Source organism: Monodon monoceros, unplaced genomic scaffold (assembly GCF_005190385.1).
Source record: "Monodon monoceros isolate NGI ecotype Baffin Bay Population unplaced genomic scaffold, NGI_Narwhal_1 Super_Scaffold_16, whole genome shotgun sequence".
NCBI classification, from domain to species: domain Eukaryota; kingdom Metazoa; phylum Chordata; class Mammalia; order Artiodactyla; family Monodontidae; genus Monodon; species Monodon monoceros.
In genome coordinates this window covers 60,482,146-60,500,884 of record NW_021703772.1, presented here as the reverse complement: position 1 = coordinate 60,500,884, position 18,739 = coordinate 60,482,146, and the positions used below count along the sequence as shown (strand labels likewise).

General features: G+C 36.6%; 1 protein-coding gene across 1 annotated transcript in view; it reads left to right on the top strand.

Annotated features, from left to right (window-relative positions):
• The window catches only part of HAT1 (histone acetyltransferase 1), a 49,674-nt gene that overhangs the window by 18,515 nt on the left and 12,420 nt on the right, over nucleotides 1-18,739 (top strand). Inside the window, exons 4-8 of the mRNA XM_029225985.1 lie at nucleotides 2,177-2,297; nucleotides 11,287-11,466; nucleotides 11,739-11,860; nucleotides 12,361-12,465; nucleotides 12,791-12,897. Of these exons, the coding sequence (XP_029081818.1) occupies nucleotides 2,177-2,297; nucleotides 11,287-11,466; nucleotides 11,739-11,860; nucleotides 12,361-12,465; nucleotides 12,791-12,897 (635 nt within the window). The remainder of the gene's footprint in view (nucleotides 1-2,176; nucleotides 2,298-11,286; nucleotides 11,467-11,738; nucleotides 11,861-12,360; nucleotides 12,466-12,790; nucleotides 12,898-18,739) is intronic.

Sequence of the window (18,739 nt, the reverse complement as noted above, 5' to 3'; positions counted from 1 at the left end):
CTCTTCTTCCCCTTGTGTATTGTTTATATCAGAATAGACTCAGGGATTCTTTTTTTAACTTAATGGGTTATAATCTTTTACTGTTATTAATTTGATGCTCAAATTATCACAGATTCAACAAGTGGCTCTTTCAAACTGGCTTTTTGAGTCCTTTTGATATATCGTCATCATTTTGAGGACATGTTACCTTGTGATACAATAAGGTGTTCCACGTTCACCTTGTACTTCCTCTGCTAGTTCTGGAGTCGGGCATATTCTCAAGGAACCATGTTTTTTTTAGTAGGAAAGGGTTTTTAGACATAGTTGACATTTAAAATATTCCCTCTTATTGCTATTTTTTCTCTATGCATTATTTCAACATTTTGGACGTATTTATTTAATGTGTTTTTAAATTGACAAATGTCTCTTCATGGAACAAGTTTCTTGAGAATTTCTTATTAATACATCAGATTAGGCATTTTATGTGCTTTTAAATATGAATAACTGAATTTTACTATATATTGATTTGTGCCAAAATTTGAGCCTTTCATATTTTAAACAGGTTTTATTACACCATAAAAATAAGAATGCTTTCTCTTTGTCTTTAAGGAGCTTTTTATTTTATTCTCTTGCTCTTACTGCTATTTAAAATCTCTTCCTATGGTAATATCTTAATGAGTAGGATCTAATTTCACAGGTACTGCTTCTTAATGGCATTTTGCACACTCACTTTGCATGTCATTAAAAGTGGTGTGCTTGCATACCCCTCCTCTAAGGTAGGCAGATGACAATCACATAATCATGATAACTCTGTATCTTGGGACCCATGACATTGATCTTGATCCTAGTGTCATTGCCACTCCTTTCTACTACATATAATTTTCAGAGTCCTAGAATGGACACTGCTCATATTTTGTTTTGGTAGCCTAGACAGAAATCTGGAAATGACACTGCTTCTTTTAACCACTCTTTCAGTATTCACCTTCAAAAAAAAACCTCTGGGCTTCCCTGGTGGCGCAGTGGTTGAGAGTCCTGCCTATGCAGGAGACGACAATTCAGCTTTTTTTTTTTTGCGGTACGTGGGCCTCTCATTGCTGTGGCCTCTCCCATTGCAGAGCACAGGCTCCGGACGCGCAGGCTCAGCGGCCACGGCTCACGGGCCCAGCCGCTCCGCGGCATGTGGGATCTTCCCGGACCGGGGCACGAACCTGCGTCCCCTGCATCGGCAGGACTCTCAACCACTGCGCCACCAGGGAAGCCCTACAATTCAGCTTTTTAAAGTGTAAAGTTCCATGGGTTTTAGCATATTGAGAGTTGCGCAATCATCACCACTGCCAATTTTGGAACATTTTCATCACTCCCACCAAAATTTCCGTTGTAACCAATTAGCAGTTGTTCCCTCTTTCCCCTACCCTCCCTAGCCCTGGGTAGTCACTAATCTACTTTCTGTCTTTATAAATTTACCTATTCTGGATTTTTTTTTTGGCCAGTGTGCAGGATCTCTGCCTACCAAGGATCGAACCCATGCCCCCTGCATTGGGAGCGCGGATTCTTAATCACTGGACCGCCAGGGAAGTCCCAGAAGCCTTTTTTTTAAGCTGAAAAAGGGAATAGCAAGGCATAGATGGGTAGCAGGGAGCAAGGTTGGAAAAAAATAGCAGCAGCTCCATATCTACTTTCTGAGTTCATAAGTGGGGTGTGATCAGACAGGTACTATCACTCACCACTTTCAACAGCTCTGGATGTTGGTGATGGATGCAAGTGGTAAGTTGGAAGCACTGGGCTAAGGCTACATCTTAGCTGCTTGCCTAGCCAGGAATCAATTTGAAATTGCTTGTCTCTGATTTGAAATGCCTCCTAGTAGTACCAACAGTAAGAGCAGCAACAGTAGCTGTAGTATACTTGTACAATGTGCCAGTCAATATTATACACAGTTTACATGTATTAACTTGTTCATTTAACCCATAAAACATCCTTGAGGTAGGTGTTATTATTCTCTCATTTTATAAATGAGGAAAGCGGAGGCACAGTTTCATTCAGTATGATTCCTTTGTGTATTTGTTTTTAATAAGTATAGTTTAAAATCTTGAAACTACCCATGAAGTTAAACTTGTTTATATGTAGGGTTAATACTTTGTCATGACTTTGTAAAGATTCACTTTCGGGTCTTAGATTACTGCTGTTTTTCCCCTTTTAGTGAAACTGCTTTTGGTTACAAGGGTCTGAAGATCTTGTTATATTATATTGCTGGTAGCCTGTCAACAATGTTCCGTGTTGAATATGCATCTAAAGTTGATGAGAACTTTGACTGTGTAGAGGTAAGAACAGAAATAAATTTATTTTTAACTGTTTTCCAATTGAGTATAAAACAGGTTATAAGATGTAAAGGTTTGAGGGAGGAGAGAATCTGTTATATAGCAGCTTTAAAACCACATATTTAATATTTAGTTATGGAGATGATTGTCTGCCTGTCATTCCAGTTAACGCTGTGATCATGATCCTTAGCCTGATCTGTTTCCTGAGTGGACCTTTTCCATAAAAACCTTCACTTGGGCTTCCCTGGTGGTGCAGTGGTTGAGAGTCCGCCTGCCGATGCAGGGGACACAGGTTCGTGTCCCGGTCCAGGAGGATCCCACATGCCGCGGAGCGGCTGGGCCCGTGAGCCATGTCTGCTGAGCCTGCGCGTCCAGAGCCTGTGCTCCGCAACGGGAGAGGCCACAGCAGTGAGAGGCCCGCATACCGCAAAAACAAAACAAAACAAAACAAAACAAAAAAAACCCTTCACTTGATCAGAGTTGCATTTTATTTACCAACTTTAGTTTTTTATTTTGAACATTAAAAGTACTTATTTTCCCCAAAGTTAAGATGGAGGGAACTAGCTAAATTTTCTGCATTTACTTCATGTACAATTTTCTTATTAAAATTTCTCTTGCCATATTTCTAATCCCAAATTTCCTAATGTATATTCCTTTATGAACATGGATAATTAAGCTGATTACATTATAAAACTATTTGAAGCAAATGAACCAAAAGAGGGTAAAGGCAGAGAGTATGAAGCGTATGCACCTATGGCAGGCTGAATTATGGCCCCACCAAAGGCAGCGTGACCACAGAGGCTGAGTAATGTGGCCACAAGCCAGAGAACGCTAGTAGCCACCAGGAATTGGAAGAGGCAAAGAACAGATTCTCCTTCAGAGCCTCTGGAGGGAGTGTGGCCCTGATGACACCCTGATTTCAGCTCAGTGATATTGATTTTAGATTTTGCCTCTAGACTGTGAGAGAATACGTTTCTGTTGTTTTAAGCCTCCATGTTTGTGATAATTTAGTACAGCAGCCATAGGAAACTAATACAGATTTTTGTACCAGGGAGTGGGATACTACTGTAACAACTAAAACTGTAGAAATGTCTTTAGAAATGTGTAATAGGTAGAAACTGGAAGAATTTTGAGACACATGATAGAAAAAGCAAGTTTGCCTTGAACAAACTGTTGGTAGAAATATGGATGTTAAAGGCACTGCTGGTGAGGACTCAGAGCAAAGTTAGGAACATGGGAGAGAAAACTTTTTTATCATCTTAGAGAATACATACTATATCATTATAATAGAGAATGTTGATAGAAATAGGAATGCCTTCTAGTACTAGTAACATTCCAGTAAAAGGTGCCTGTGGTGAGGGCCCAGAAGGAAATGAGGAACATGTTACTGGCAACTGGAGGAAAGGAGATCTTTTTTGTATAATGCCAGAAAGCCTGGCTGAATTGTGTCCTGCATTAATGTGGAAAGGAGAACTTGTAAGCAATAAACTTGAATACTTAGCTGAGTAGTTTTCCAAACAAAGTATTGAAGCTTTGGCCTGGTTTCCTGCTTTTCGTAAAATGTGAGAGGAAAGAGAGAAATTTAGGGAAGAACTGTTAAGCAAAAAAGATCTAGGACTTGATGATTTCGGAGATTCTCAGCCTGTTCTGAAGACACTAAAATTAGAAGATTCATTATCAGGCAAGTGTGCTGTGGGGAGGAAGCCAAGAGTATGGCTAAGTAATCTTGTTTTGTTGAAGAGATAGGCATGTGACTCACTGTTCTCCTCAGTAATCTCAACAAAGCCAGGAATAGGGATTGAATTCTATGATATGAATTCAGGGAACATCTGTGGAGGACCATCTTGTCTATTGACATGAACCTTCATGGTATACACAGATTACCCACAAGGTTTTTCGCGAGTGTTATATCAGCAGAAACACGGCCAGTTTGGACTGACAGAATGAGGGAAGGCTAATGGACTTCTAAAGTTCTATAGGCAGGAAACAGGCTGATAACACTATTCAGCTGCAAACATGTGCTACCTTTCAAGAAAAAGGAAGAACAATTTTGAAGGTGGAGCTTCAGGCTCAGAGGGTGGACCCACAGGCCACAGTATTCCCAGGTCTAATGGAATATGGATTAGATTAGCTGGATTTTGAAATTGTTTGGTACTGGTGACTTATTTCTTCCTACCATTCTCTCCCTTTTTTTGGCTGCCTTGGGTCTTGGTTGCTGCGTGTGGGCTTTCTCTAGTTGAGGCGAGCGCGGGCTACTCTTCATTGCGGTGGCTTCTCTTGTTGCGGAGCACAGCCTCTAGAGCACAGGCTCAGTAGTTGTGGTGCACGGGCTTAGATGCTCCACGGCATGTGGAATCTTCCCAGATCAGGGCTAGAACCCGTGTCCCCTGCACTGGCAGGCGGATTCTTAAACACTGCGCCACCAGGGAAGTCCCAAAAAATTATATATTTTAGACTTGTTCTGTTCCTGGGCATTCCTGTTTAAAGATATTGAAGCCAACTTTTTCAAGGCTTTAACTAACTTTAAATTTCTGACTTAAGCCTTTTGCCAACCTTGTGCCCCACCCTTTTATTGTAAAACCTTCTCTCATTACTTGCATTGGTTGATTTGCCCCCTTATTATTATTGTTTGGTTTTCTTTTATTGTAAAGGACTTGCCCAAAGTCCCACAACTAGTATCAATAAATGATTCATATTGTACATGGGAGAGAATCACTTAGTCATAGTATGCATAATATATAGTAATACCCTCTTAAAAGATGTGATTATAGAACTGTTTATGACCTGTTCTAAATGGGCCCAGGCGCTTGTGCTTATTAGTTTTTATTTCTGTTTTTTACAATGTGGATTTATTTTTGCCTGCTCCCATACTTTTATGCTGTTAGCTCTCAATTTACTGCTGGTGTGAGGGACTTCCCTCTTGCACACAGTCCCCTTATGGGTAAAAATACCATATTAGTAAACTTAATGGAATTGTAACATGAATCATATATAGCATAAAGAGGTCTAAAATAGTCTCTTATATCCGTTATTCAAACTTCAGTGTCAGAAATACTTTGAGCACTTACTTTTTTTTGTTCCCATCCCACTCTGTTTGAGATGCCTAAGCTTGTCAGAGAAATAATATGTAACTGCACTTAACATTTGTTTTATTCAGTGGTTTGTGTCCCTTGGAAATTTTTGAAAATTTGCAGATATAAAAGTGATTCTGAATAATACTGTAGTTGTGGTGATTTGATACTTGAAAAGATTTAATCTTAGATAAACTAGCATTTAACACTGACTTAGTAAAATGGAGCTTTTTATAATCAAATATTTCTTATTAGATTGTTAAACTTTCAAGCCCGACTAGATACTCTTTAAAAATGCAGTGGTGGGGGCTTCCCTGGTGGCGCAGTGCTTGAGAGTCTGCCTGCCGATGCAGAGGACGCGGGTTCGTGCCCGGGTCCAGGAAGATCCCACATGCTGCGGAGCGGCTGGGCCCGTGAGCCATGGCCGCTGAGCCTGCGTGTCCGGAGCCTGTGCTCCACAACGGGAGAGGCCACACAGTGAGAGGCCCACGTACCGCAAAAAAAAAAAAATGCAGTGGTGGGTTTTTTTCTTGTGTTATACAAAATTCACTTTTGTTTGAGGGGTTTGCTGGTTTGGGGTTTTTTTTTTGTTGTTTTTTTTTTTAAGTTTCGGCTGGTAGTGCTGAATTTCTTACAAAGGAACTATTGACTTAGTTATTGATGAATCTTTCAAATATTATGTGCAGTGAAAATAGCTATGTATTTGCATTGACTTCTAATTGTTCCATTCTTGAAAACCAGCTTTCTCCATTTAAAAGTACTGTGTTAGGAGTAAGGAATCCATCTTTTATAATGCCTTTTTGTAGGACTATTTATTTGCTTCATGGTCAAAGATCATTTATTTAAATTACATGCTCAAGCAGAGACCTCTTTTTCCCCTTATACAAAAAGAATGGGTAGCAGATGTGGGAGGAATGGGCTTGCCTCTTCTCAGTTTGCAGTGAGAATGTTCATTTCACAATGCCTTCTGTGTTCTTGATGCCAGGAATCTAGTGGCAAACAAAGCAGAGTCACTGCTCTCATGAAGCTTACCTTCTTGCCAAGAGGAGCAGTCAATGAACAAATATTAAATAAACAAATTAATATGTATGAAAATACATTAATGTATGAAGAAACATTTTGCTGGTTTCTGAATGAAGAGGAGACAGCCATGTAATAATCTGAAGGGATCAATGTATGCAGAGGCCCTGAAATGAGAACATTCTTGGCATTTTTGTTGTCCAGAAAGATCACTGTTGTTAAGTCGTTGTGGTGATGGAGAGAAAGGTAGGAGATGGTTGAAGGGGGTTGGCAAAACTAGGTCATACGGAGTAAGAGTAGTTGATAGCCTTTGGAGGTTTTAAGTAGGTGGGGGTTATATGATAGGGTTTATATTTTTAAAAGATGATTCTGGCTGCTGTGCAGAGAACACACTGTAGGGGGCAAGAGTGAAAGAAGGGAGACCAGAATGTTGCAGTGTTATAGGCCACACTGCATTTAGTTGTCTGGTTAAGGATATCTTTGGAGGTAGAGCCAGTAGCATTTGCTGTTGAATTAAATGTGATTGATGAGGGAAAGAGGAACGAGGAGGATCCCATTGCTTAAGCAGTAGTGGTACTATTCACTGAGATGGGGAAGATAGGAGAAGTAGATTTAAGTGGAAAAAGCCCAAGATTTTTGTTTTATATGTATTGTTTTGAGGTTATTACATAATATATCATAATTGAGTTTTTGCAGACTCTACTATGTAGCATTATTTTTGCATATGAAAAATATAACCTTTTAGGTGGTCAGAAACCACAGCAAATCTGCTTAGAAGTTATTTGCTTGTTAAAATTTTGCCATTATATTAGTCTTTCATCATCCATTCTTTTTCTTTTTTTTTTTCATTCTTTTTCTTTTACATGCTCTCCAGTGGCACCTGAAATTTTTTAGTTACAATTAAGATGCCTGTAAAACATCTCCACTAGCCGTCCTCTTTAAAGACAACATGATTATTTTGAATTTTGTGATACAATAAACTTGATTATTCAGACACTGATGGTTTGGTCATCTTATGGTTGTCCCTGATCTTTGCCTTTATCAATACCTCCTGCCCTCTCTTGAGGTAATTTCATTGCTTTTTAGTGGAAGGGTGTGTAACTAAGATTGTTCAGTCTTGCTAACTGCTAACATTTTAGGGAAAGTTTTGTTGGAGAAAGTTGAAGTACATGGATAAGGTTTGTATTATCTGTGAATTTCAGTCATCTGTTTTATCCTTGTCTCTCATTAATATGGATTGAGTTTGAGAGTAGATGAGAACAGATTTTTAAAATTTTCTGGATTCCTTAGGGCTTTTTAAATAGAAAAATCCTGTGTACTTATAAAAATTTAATCTTGAGGAAGCAAAAAAATAACTCTTTGGTAGACTAATATTTCAGTATATTCCACTATATTCTTTTTTTGATAATGGTGTCAGCATTTTTAATGAGTAATTTTTTATGAAGTATCATAAAAAGCTTTAAAATTATGTATTTAGATTTTTATCTTGGAACTTTGTTGTGAGTTTAGGTTGCAAAACACTAATGCAGTATAAATTAACATAATGCGACCTTTGTTTTTCCAGTAGTTGAAATATTCATGCTTTTTCTCTACTCTAACAAAATGGAAATTTCTACAGCTTAAATATTGTCAGAGAATGTAAGATTGAGCATGTTATGTAGATACGGAGTGGTTTTGCTTGTTTTTGTAGCATATCTTGAGCAAATTATGTAGATATGGAGTTTTTTTGCTTGTTTTATAGCATATTCTTAGAATTATAGTTAATGTTAAGTCTTCACCACTTTAGCCAAGTAAATGATAGCATGTACTACTATTTAACATGCCTCTAAAGTTGCTATTTCAAAAATAAAGCACCATAGACAAATTTAGACAAATGCTGCTGTTTAAGATAAGACACTAAAGAGGTAATTTGGTTTTCAAATGTGATAAGTACACGTGTACAAGTGTAAACATATTTGTATTACAGCAGACTACCAGTTAGTCTCAGGTACATTGCTTTATGCAGTGATGAAGGATAGTAAAAATTGCTTCATGGAAACATCTCATGTGTAACAAAGTACAGAACATTGGAAATTGAGATGACCATAGGCAGAAAGTATACAATCTAAAATATTTCATCTTGAGTCACCTGAAGAGAAGACCTGAATAGAAGAGTTACTTTTATGCTTTCCTTATTAAAAAGATATTGCCAAGTGTTAGGAAAACATTTGTAAGGCATATCCTTATTAAATATATCAGGTTGTATTCTAGATTCTTGATCTAGTCAGCTTAATTTCTTATTCTTTCTAGAACTGTATTTTTACATAATTTTACTTAAAGTTTAGAATATTCTTGAAGATAGGGAATTTTTCAGGGATCTTCAGAAACAATCTAAACGTTTAGCCACAAGCATTGGAACTAAAAGGTTTCAGTTAATCTTTAATTCTACATTAAATTGAAAATGAGTATATGGGGGTTTTCTCTAGTGGTAATTTTATTGTCTGGCCAGTAATCCAATATGAAAAATGAATATTTAACTGAACTAAAATATATTTATTCTTTTAGAAAAGAGTACAGATCTGTAAGACATGACAGTTATAGGATTTTTTTTTCTTAAAGCAGAATCCATTTAATAGAGAAATGCAGGGATTTTTCCTTTAGTGGTGCAAAGTTCTGAATTCTGGGTTTGAAGAGCTGTTTGGTTTTATGTTACGTATTTTATGTAATACATATACATTTTCTCTAATGTATTATATGTAACAGATTCCTTGTTTTTAAACTTGGCCTTTTATTCCCCTGTAAAAGTTCTTAATGTGTAAACTTGCCCAGAGCAAAATATTTATTTGAAGATATTTATTACAATAAATAGGTATCCTGTGAAGGCTGAAAGTTAAACATTAACTCTCTTTCAACTTTGTTGAGCTCAAATCTTTGGCTGCTTTATCTGCTATCTGAACTGCTACTTGAAACTTAGAGTTTCTGAGAAATCTTTGAAATACATTTGGTGCCTGATATGTGAAGTTATTTGATCATGCTTTGCAATGCCTTGTTGAGAAGACAGGACACGGAAAGTTTTTAAAGTTAAAATTATATACACTGTACATGCCTTGAAGTGTTTTCTTTTAAATTGATAGATTGTAAACCTCTTTATTTAAAAGTAGTGTTTCTTGACTTTTTAAAACTTGAATTAATACTACTTTACCCATCGCTACTTTGGATTTTAATTGCCACACAACAGACCTATTAAACCTATCCCTTATTATTACACTTTCCTCTTGTAATTATTGAATTTGTACAAATTCTATAAAATATGCTTAAGATGGTCTCTTCACATTAGATAGCAGTATCAAGGAAAAATAATTTATCAAATAGTACTTTAAAAATAAGCAAACGTGGTCCTGTCAGATGCAGTTTATTTGATCTTGAGGGTGAATGGATTGTAAGGACTGGTGCACATATTAGAAATAAGCTGTTGGGCAAAATGTCGAAGAGCTATATTTTTAAATAATAGCTTTTTTTTTATAGCTATAAACAAGTTATATATAAATGTTGGTAGTACCAGAGCATTGAAAATAAAACTTGTTTGTGATAAATTCCATCCTTCGTTCTCTATCCGAAAATGTAACTGAATGATAATAAAGTGCTATTCATCTGCAGGTGCATTGCTTCTGCTTAGTTAAAAGATGTTTGAAAGGACAGGAATTAGTAGCATGTTGTATTAGCCTTTTGTAGTGTATTTTGTCCTAAGCATCTTAATTTCCCTGTTTTGAATGCTAAGTAGCAAGGGTCTTGGTTTAGAACTAATACCCATCATGCATGTAAACGGTATGAAAGAGCTGCTTAGTAAGTTAACACAAAGTGTTCTTGTGTCAGTCCTTGTGGAAATAGATACAATACAAACATTACAGCTGAACTCACGGCAAACTCCATTAAGTAAAAACCTGGCCTCATTGTTCAGGAAAAAGTTTGAATAGAATGCAAGCTCATTTTGTTGAATGTAATGTCAGGCTTTTAGGGACTGTATTGAGGGATAAGGTTTTGTTAAGTTGAGACCAATTCATTAAGTTTTATTGCCTGGTGAGAAGCAGTAATACTTTATTGTAAGACTTCATCAAATATTCATGGTTAAAGAGAAGTAGTAAATGTATTCAATCAAGTGGTCTTTGGGGTTTTGAAAAGGATTATGAAGTCTGCTCAGCTGATAGTTTAACATTCATTGAGGTTATTTAACAAGGATAATTTTAATCTCTGAGTTTAATTTTGTTGTCCAGGCTTGCCTTTTTTTACTGTCACAAATCCAGCTCTATAAAAATTGTGTCACATTATAGGATGAGTGGATAATATATCCATTCATATAATTTATGTATTTCCTAAGTGGGTATATTTTTTAAGTTATCTTAATTTTGAGTTTCGTGTATGAGGGAGTTATGACCTACTTGCTTATTGTGAGGTTGCCATTTGTTTGGTCAGACCCTAGCCTCACCTCACTACTGCTGGTGATCCTTTCATGTCTTGGATAATATACTCTCCTTGACACATGTAACATAATAAGCAGCTGTGTAAAATAATAAGCAGCCTTTTGTTTTGGCCAGTTTAAATTGTCTTGAAGGGATATAGTCAGCATTTTCTACATGATGTTAGAAATTTCTATAGGATTGCCCTCATTCTTGTAGTCGATTTCAGGCTACCCACCTCCTCTTTTTTATTTGTGTTATACTTGTGTTCATCTGACATTTTTGTGGCAGCATCCTGTACACATGAAACTCATCCTTTCCCAGTTCGCCGTGTGTTTGCACCTTTAGTTTAACAGTGAATTGAAGTTTTGTGATTTTTGTGGGTTTTGTGCATTTCAGAAAAACTACGCATGTTCAACTAAGTCAAATTTATTAATTTTTGTGTGTCCTTTAATCTCCATTCCTTAGGCAGATGATGTTGAGGGCAAAATTAGACAAATCATTCCACCTGGATTTTGCACAAACACGAATGATTTTCTTTCCTTGCTGGAAAAAGAAGTTGATTTCAAGCCATTTGGAACCTTACTTCATACATACTCTGTTCTCAGTCCAACAGGAGGAGAAAACTTTACCTTTCAGATTTATAAGGTAAAGATAAATCTAAATATTCCCTGGGTGAAAGTACCTCATTTGCCTGGAACCTGTATCCTGTTTTGATGTTTTTTTCTGTGATTTATTGTAACTTCAGGAAACAAGTCTTTGTCAGCATTAAAAACAAAGATCTGTTTTGTATGTGTGTCTGTGTACACATCTTAATCTGAGACTTCTAAACACTTTCCCACAGAATAGTTTTGTGTTCTACAGACTTTCACTTACCTCTGTGATGAGTTTCACCTGACTTTTCCTGGCTTTTTCCCTAGGCTGACATGACATGTAGAGGCTTTCGAGAATATCATGAAAGGCTTCAGACCTTTTTGATGTGGTTTATTGAAACTGCTAGCTTTATTGACGTGGATGATGAAAGATGGCACTACTTTCTAGTGTAAGTACAGTTCTAAAGCAACAGTAGACCTTATTACCTCCACAAAGCCAGCATTTTAATTGTGGCGGCCCAATTATTAGGACAGTATAATGATATTTTTCCCAGGAAAGAAAATCTATTGTTTATGAGGCTTGAGTTTTCCTTCATTATGCTTTGGGAGACCTTGAGAATAGAGTTGAATAAAATGCTGTTGTCCGTTAGGGCCCTGAATGTAGGCTTAAACAGTAAAACGAGCTTTGCCTGTGTTTTCTTTTACTTGCCACCTATTCATCTTTATAATAGGCAAGTGCACTGAAGTGATGTAAAGAGGTCTGATTTATCCAAGTTGCTGCACACCAATTAAGTGAATTGTATATTCAGAACATAGCAGGTGTACCCATTGGGCCCTCACAGAGTAGCTTGCTGACACTGAAAATTCAGTCAGAGAATGGAAAAGAAAATGGACACTGCATGGGAGCGCGACTGTAATTGACCTGCTTGGCTTTCTGTTTTATCTGCAGATTTGAGAAGTATAATAAGGACGGCGCTACACTCTTTGCGACCGTAGGCTACATGACAGTCTATAATTACTATGTGTACCCAGACAAAACCCGGCCACGTGTAAGGTAATTGGCAGTATAACACGTGCCTTGTCTTTTATTTCAGAAGAAGGAACTGCTGAAGTTTCCAATACTTTTTATAATAGTGTTGATTTGTTTTAAAAAAATCACCATTATTCATTGGCTATGTACTGATTTATTTCATTGTTCCCTTTGAAACAGTGTGGAAGATTGAATGTTTACAGTTTTGAGTATCTCAATAATTTTTGGAATTCTTGAAGGTGGACTGAAAAAAAAATCACGCAAACTTTAAAGTGTTTATATTACTATAGTGACTTGCAATTTGTAAACCAGTCATGTTGTGATATTTTAATATAATTTCTTACTATAGTCAGATGCTGATATTGACTCCATTTCAAGGTCAAGGCCATGGTGCTCAACTTCTTGAAACAGTTCATAGATACTACATTGCATCTCCTTCTGTTCTTGATATTACAGGTATGTAAATTTTGATTTGTTGTTGAAAGAGCCTTTCTAAAAAATCTCTTCTTTACTAAATTTGGTTTTGTCAGAAATAACTATTTTATTTTAAATAGCAGCAGTCTCCTGAGGTCTTTTTGGAACTGTTTAAAAATGGCTTAAGGTTACATTTTAAATCATAAGCCTTTGTGGGATTGGATTGCATCTCTGAGTATGAAGTGCTCATTAATTGAACAAATTTAGGATAATGAATTGAATATATAATGGGAAATCTTAGGCATATATATGTTGCAAGTGTGGTATGACTTATTTGTTCAGTTTATTTGGCAGACAGTTTATAAAGTTGATGTATCTTTTCATCTAACTTTACTGCTACTGTTAAGTGATTTGGAAACTTGGGAGATACAGAAGTAATTAGTAAAGTTAGTTTATATGAAAAGTTATAAATTGTTTAAGTGACACCTTCACTAGCTTAGTGACTTGCAAAATTATAGAAACATAATACAAACAATAACACTTCTTTTTAGCTAAGCTCAAAATTGTTTAGCTTCTGTTTACTTATAGAGCTTGGACTTGGTACTACATGAAGGGACTTTTTTGGTGATTTTAATCTAGAGACTTAAGAGTTCACATAAGTAGTCTTTGTCTTCTCTAGTGGGTAATGTGCCAGCAGGGGTTGTTTCTGTGAAGCCTCTTAACCACTTTCTTCTTTCTACTCCAACCAATAAAGTCCTTGATACTTAGCACCAATTAGCAGATAAAGAATTTTATTTCTTAAATCTCAGTGAAGAGTCATCAATAATGGTAGCCTTTATTCATTGCAAACTGAAGTCTCTAAAGAGAAAATGCTAAACATGCTAAAGGACTTGTGAATTTGAAAACTGTGTATTGGCCTTTATTTTCAGTGTTAACATTTCTTAGCATTATAAATTACTAAATATGCCTTATCAGCTGTTCTAAGATATTTCTCCTCAATTTCCATACCCAGTCCTTTAAAAAAAGAAAAGTACAGAATTTTGTACTCTTTGGTTGTTTTAGTTGCCTGTAGCTCCATTATTTTGTATATTTTTTAAACTTTTTGGATCTTTATCAGGCTCTGAATTTCCCTTTGCAATCCAGGATATTCTTTATATTGAGATGGCCTTTTGCTTACTTGACATATAGCCAGATATAGTAAAAATTAAAACTTAACCATCAATGGCCTATGTTACAGGATAGATAGGTGTTTGTGGTGTAATTGCCACCCTTTTTTTTTTTTTTAGCACTTTTTTTTTTTGACCGCGCCTCTCGGGTTGCAGGATCTTAGTTCCCCAATCAGGGATCGAACCCGGGCCCCGGCAGTGAGAGAGCCGAGTCCTAACCACTGGATTGCCAGGGAATTCCCTTTTTTAAGCACTTAAAGTAAAATACTGGAAAACAGTTCTTTATATCATGTGCCATCTTCCTTTTGAGGATGTCGGTATTCATGAGATATACAGCGTTTGAATACATATCGGTTGTATGACCTTACATATAGAATCGGTGGTTTGTTTCTTCCAGAATTATGAAGAGAGTTGCATTTGGCAATAGAAATTGATCTTGGGCTAGAATATATCTCACTATTATTAATCTATTAGTTGTATATTACGAGCTAATTATATCTGTCCTTTAAATGTTCCTTGTAGTACTGGAATATGTTACATGGCTTTTTAGAGTGTTATCTATAAATTTTTTATAATATGAAGTTTTTTTTTTTTTTAATGATAGAAGAGCATTTATGTTGGTAGATGATGTATTTAACTTGGGAAAAAACTCAAGTTTTGATCCCACGTATCACTATAGATTTATATCCAAGCAAATTTCATCTTTTAAATGCATCACTCATCTGTGAAGGATGTCACAGATTAATGGGTGTTACCATTTTAGGTTCATTTTCAGGCTGACACCTTTAGTTAAAGTGCTGAAAGACTGAGTGGTGACTTGGCCCCTTATATTAAGCTGCAAACAAAATATTGCTAGTCTATAATGGCTTATTTAAAGCTAAGTGGAAATTTTTTTGCACAGTTTTTTAATATATGTGAAAATTTCTGATAAGACTGTGGCGTGAGATTTTTTAGATTTTTCTCAACTGTAATTCTTTTACCTTTGATGTGCTTTTTCCTAAAATTCTGGGCGTATATAAGTTACTTAAGTTACTTAAGCTTTCACTCATACGAAATTTTATTTTAAACTGATATTAGCAGCACAGTTCTTTTTTCTAAACCAGTTCAAGAAGAGGTGGACTTGGAAAAACTGGTATTGAATAAGCATGTGCCTCACTATTAGCACTTAAAAACATTTTTTTTAAGAGATGCTTGCTTAAGAGTTTGTCACTTAGTAGAGATTTAATTAAAGCAGCTTTATTGAGGTATGATATACATAGCATTAAATTCATGCATTTTAAGTGTACAGTTCAGTATTCTTAGTACACTTGCCTAGTTTTACAACCTGTTTTAGAATATTTCTGTCACTGTAAAAAGATTCCCTCCTGTCCATTTGCAGTCAGTCCCCATCCCCAGTCTCTTGTATTGAGGATTGTGATCCATTTTGAGGTAATTTTTGTGCATTATGTGAGGAAAGTTTCTAAATTAATCTTCTTTACATGTGGCCATCCAGTTTTCCCAGCAGCTTGTTAAAAAGGCTATCCTTTCCCTTATTGAATTGCCTTCGTATGTTTGTTGAAAATCAGTTGCCCATAAATGTAAAGATTTATTTCTGGACTCTTTAATGATCTATGTCTGTCCTTCTACCAGTACCATACTGTCTTGATTTTTTTTTTTTTTTGAAGAAACAGAGGCTGTTTATTCAGAATGCCGTCTTGATTTTTTATTGTAGCTTTATATATGAGTTTTTTTCGTGTGTGTATGTTTTGCCTTAATGATAATGTCAAGTTTAACCTGTTAAATATGTAAGTTGAATTTGTGGAGCATGTTCAGCCTGGTTGCTGTAGAATAAACAGACGTTTCTTCGAATGATTGATGAGTAGAGTTAGAAATGGGTACTGGCCCTGGCCAGGTGGGTGGGAATGGAGCAGAGAGGAGAGGCCTCAGTCAGAGGGGCCTGGCCTGGGACGAGCCATGACCCTCAGGGACCCAGAGGCACAGGCTCCCAGAAGATAGTCCCTCTCTGAGTGAGCACCCAGACGACACAGACTAGGGCTGGTTGTCGCAAACTCATCAGCAGCTGACCCTGGTACAGCCACCCCGGAGGTGCAATCTGTGTGACCAGTGGAAACTCTTCTTACCCCACCTCTCAGACACACAATGCCTCTCCCAAAAAGGTTCCAGATTCTAAAAGCAGCAAAAACATTCAAATGGTTCCAGAAGAAATAGAGTCTTCATTTTTTGTCTCAAAGGTAGCAGCTGTTCCCTCACCGAAGCACAGTCCTCCTTTTCCCCCAAATGATTTTACATGTAAGATAATGAAGAGGAAGCCCCATGCAGTGAGGGGCTCCTAGCTGTGAGGGGCTACTACAGTGGTGCCAGGGTGTGGGGCGGGCAAGACACGGCAGAGGTCCTGGCAGTGGGACCCAGTTGCCTGGTGTTTCTTCCTACAAGTCATGCTTACTTGTTCAGGGTGAGCAACTGCATTCATTTCCTGACAGAGTTTCATTATCATTTGTTTTCCTTTCCTCTTTCCTCCTAGCAACCTCCTGCCCCTCTTGCTTTCTGCTCTTTCTGAATGATCGATCACCAGCCAGGCAAGGTGGCCTTGGACTACTCCGTTTCTCCCGCTAAATACATTTTCATGTAATGCTCTTCTGCTTTTTCTTCTCAATGTCATCTTCTTCTCTCCTTGAAAGCTCCTTTGGCCTATCTAGATCTAGTTGCGTGATCTGTCTGATTGTCTGTGCCACCTGGTTGGGGTTCTTGATGTTAATGAGCCCTCCTACGCCTTTGCTGGTGGTCAGCTTCATCCTCACTGTCTTCTGAGGCTAGAGATTTCTTCTTTCTGGAGTCACCTGCAGCCCCATCTCTACCCTCTTTCCTTGGTCCTCTTCTTCCCTGGTCGCCTGCTTTTCAGCTTGGAGCTCTTTGTCAGTCTCCTTGGGACTCAAACACTGCCTAGCCCAGCCTTTGTGGTCTCCCTTTTGCCCTCTGGGCATCCTGGCTCCAGTGGCAGCAGAGCCTCGACCTTTATATTAAGTTTTGAAATTGGGAAGTGAAAGTCCTCTGTGTTCTTTTTCAAAATTGTTTTGTTATACAGGATCCCTTATATTTTCATAAACATTTCTATTTGTTTTCTACTTCGTTGATCTCCACTTTAATTTTCATTATCCTTATTGCTTTGAGTTTAATTTGTTCTTTTTCTAGTGAAGATTGAAACTTAGGTTATTGATTTGATGTCCTCCTTTTCTAATATAGACATTTAAATAATACTTAAATATATATTTATATATAAATACAAGTACTGCTTTTACTGATCACATAAATTTTCATAAATTGTGCTTTCATTTCATTCAGTTCAAAATATCTTCTAATTTCCGTTGTGATTTCATTTTGACCCATGGGTTGTTTGGAAACATGTTGTTTAATTTCCAAATATTGTGGATTTCCATATTTCCTTCTGTTGTTGATATCTAATTTAATTCCATTATTGTCAGAGAACATGCTTTGTATGACTTCAGTTATTTTTCATGTATTGAGTTTTGTTTTATGGCCTACGTAGGGGCCACAGACTTTTTCTTTAAAGGACTAGGTTGTAAATATTTTATGCTTTGCAAGCCACATAAATTCTCTGTTGCACAGTCTTACTGGTTTTTTGTTTTTTTGTGTTTTTTACAACCATTTAGAAACCAGTCTTAGTTTACATGTCATACAAAAGCAGGCCATGGATGAGATTTGACCACTGCGCCATAGTTTATAGACCCTTTGCCCAACATATAATCTATCCTGGTGAACGTTGCACATGTACTTGAAAAGAGTGTGTATTCTGCTCTTGTTGCGTGGAATGTTATATAAGTATCAGTTCAAGTTGGTTGATAGAGCTGTTCAAGCTGTTCTATCCATTATTGAGAGGATAGTGTTGACATTTCCAGCTATTTTTGTTGAATTGTCTGTTTCTCCCTTTAATTCTGTTAGCTTTCATTTCATGTATTTTGGGGTTTTCTTATTAGTTGTGTATATGTTTATAATTTTAATGTTGTCTTTATGAGTTAACTTGTGATAAAATGTGCCCTTTTTTCTCTTGTAATCTTTTTGTCTTAAACTATTTTTTCCTAATTTGTGTGGGGGTGGGGTGGGGTGGGTAATGTCTTAAACTCTATTTTGCCTGATACTAATATGGTCACTCCAGACCTCATATTGTTTGCATGGTATATCTTTTTTCATCCTTGACTTTCAGCCTGTCTTTGAATCTATGATGTTTCTCTTGAAGATAGCATATAGTTGGACCCTTTTTTATTCAGTCTAACAATCTCTGCCTTTTGATAGGAGTGTTTAATATGTTTACACTTAATGTAATTATTGCTATGGTTGAAATTATGCCTGCCACTTTGCTATTTGTTTTCTTTTTTTCCCTTTAGTTATTCATTCATTTTTATTGAAGTTTTTTTTTTTTAGTTATTTGCTTAATCGTTGCTCTGGGGATTACAATATGCATCTTAATTTATAACAGTCTATTCAGATTAATATTTAATTTCAGTAAAATGAATTGCTCCATCACAGTTATTCTCTCTCTCCTCCTTTGTGCTATTATTGTTATGTAAATTGATGTTGCCTCTTTATATCTTGTAAGCCAAACATTGGTTTTATAATTATTTTTTCATGTAATTGTCCTTTAAACCAGTTGAGAGAAAAATAATATTTATTCCAGTTTTTATATTTATCTTCATAACTATTGG